Below are 2,174 nucleotides of genomic sequence, written 5' to 3' on the forward strand. Positions count from 1 at the left end.
CTTCATGAAATTTACTTCATAGAGAAGGCCACATATGATACTCAAGATGTTAATGGATATTTTAAAATATAAATTCATAATTTAACCTTTAGTATCTCCCCCTTGTTATTTCATGTCACCTGTGTTCTACTATACTGACTGGGGACATAATAGGCCCTGGGGAAGCTGGTTGTTTTACTAAATGCTCATGTTGTTAAGTTGCCTTCTAAGTATTTAAGTTTATACCTATACTCACTACTTTGTCCAGAGAAGCTTCTCTTTGCAATAGGTAGTGGTTAACATAGAGACTCATAACTGGTCAAAGTGCTGAGAATAAATGACTGAGTGCTCAGCCATAGATGGATCATTTTTTATCAACTTCACCCTGTCCAAGGAGGAGAGGCAACATCTCAGAAGAGGGAGCACTGAGAAAATACAATGATGGAGAAGAGAGCCATGAAATACTGTCTTCTAGACATGACATGGCTGTTGAATACATTAACTCACAGCAAATCCATCACCAATGTCAAGACAGACAAAATTACAGGTGTGGATGAGGAGTGCCTCCTAAGGCTCCACTCCTTCAAGAAGAGGTATTGGAAGTTAATGGTTGATGAGGGAAGAAGATTAATTTTTCTTTGAGGATGTGGGTGCTGGTCGGTTGCTCAGGCCACAGTAGATGGCCCATACCCACATACATATGGTCAGCATTAATTGGGCTTGCAATAATGATGATGATGATGATGATGATGATGATGACAGTGATGATGATGATAAAGAAGAAGATGATGATGATAAAAGAGAACATGAAGTTGGGAGAAAGATGGGTTGGTGTACTCATGGGAACATTGGAGGGAGGTAGCAACGTGTGATTATGATGAAAATATACTTTATACAAATATGAACTCTACAAAGAATTGACAAAATATATTAAAAAGCAGTGAGTTCCAGGAAAGGTGCAAAGCTACACAGAGAAACCCTGTCTCGAAAAAACCAAAAAAAAAAAAAGCTAAAAATAGGAGCAGTGCCCGGAGATCTCGTGTCTGTGTCTTGCTTCAACAGTGTTTGGACGGAGCAGACCCGGGGCCTCCCTTTGTTAGCATCTAGCCGCCTCCCATTGTCTCCGGTCGCAGCCTCTGGGACCATCTCCTCGCAGCCTTCACCTCCCAGAACCAGCCAGCACTGTCTCTCTGTGATTAGCTCCATACTGCGTATCAGCCATGAGCTCCCAGGTCCGTCAGAATTATTCCACTGAAGTGGAGGCTGCAGAAGTGTGAGGGCACCGAGCGGCTGCTCAAGATGCAGAACCAACGCAGAGGTCGCACACTATTCCAGGATGTGCAGAAGCCATCTCAAGATGAGTGGGGTAAATCCCAGGAGGTCATGGAAGCTGCCTTGGCCCTGGAGAAGAACCTGAACCAGGCCCTCTTGGATCTTCATGCCCTGGCTTCTGCTCGCACAGATCTTCACCTCTGTGACTTCCTGGAAAACCACTTCCTGGATGAGGAGGTGAAGCTCATCAAGAAGATGGGCAACCACCTGATGAACCTCAGCAGGGTGACTGGGCAACAGCCAGCTCAGACCGGTGTGCCCTCGCCATCTCTGGGCGAGTACCTCTTTGAGAGGCTCACTCTCAAGCATGACTAGGAGGCGTCACCTTCCAAGGGGATCCCTCCTCTGCTCTGTACCAGCCAGCCTCAGGACCTTCACCCAAACCTCTAGGCAGCTTTGTAACCGCTCTGGAGCCCCTTCCAAGTCTTGGGACCAAGAGAAAATAAAGTATTTTGAAATAGTAAAAAAAAAAAAAGAAGTTAAAAATATCTTAGATTTATTCAATTCTAGCCTTTTATAATCTTTATTATTAGCTATTGTCTAGTCTCTATGTTTTGAGTAATTTGATATGAGAGAAAATCTGTACTATTGTTAGGAGTGTTTCAGTTTAGAGTACACATAAAAATGTCAAATGAGATAGTGATCATACAACAAAAAATTCAGTGAATATATAACTTTAATAAATGACCAACTAACAAAAAGAGGACACTGATACATACACATATGAATGAATACATATGCATTTATATACACATGCACAGACAATTCTGACAATCAAATTTATTAACTGTTTCATTGCTCTAAAGTAGGAAGTAGATAGATCCAGATTGATCCAGATTGAAAGACTAGAACTGATGAGAGTG

At 42.3% G+C, this 2,174-nt stretch overlaps 1 protein-coding gene across 1 annotated transcript; it reads left to right on the top strand.

Moving 5' to 3' along the window:
* Positions 1 to 420: 420 nt before the first annotated feature.
* LOC114704064 (ferritin light chain 1-like) lies at positions 421 to 1,736 on the top strand. The gene is made up of 2 exons (XM_037210995.1): positions 421 to 572; positions 1,212 to 1,736. Exons 1-2 carry the CDS (start codon positions 421 to 423, stop codon positions 1,624 to 1,626), a joined length of 567 nt encoding a protein of 188 aa, XP_037066890.1. The 3' UTR covers positions 1,627 to 1,736.
* The last annotated feature ends 438 nt before the right edge of the window (positions 1,737 to 2,174 follow it).

This window comes from Peromyscus leucopus, chromosome 14 (assembly GCF_004664715.2).
Source record: "Peromyscus leucopus breed LL Stock chromosome 14, UCI_PerLeu_2.1, whole genome shotgun sequence".
Lineage (NCBI taxonomy): Eukaryota > Metazoa > Chordata > Mammalia > Rodentia > Cricetidae > Peromyscus > Peromyscus leucopus.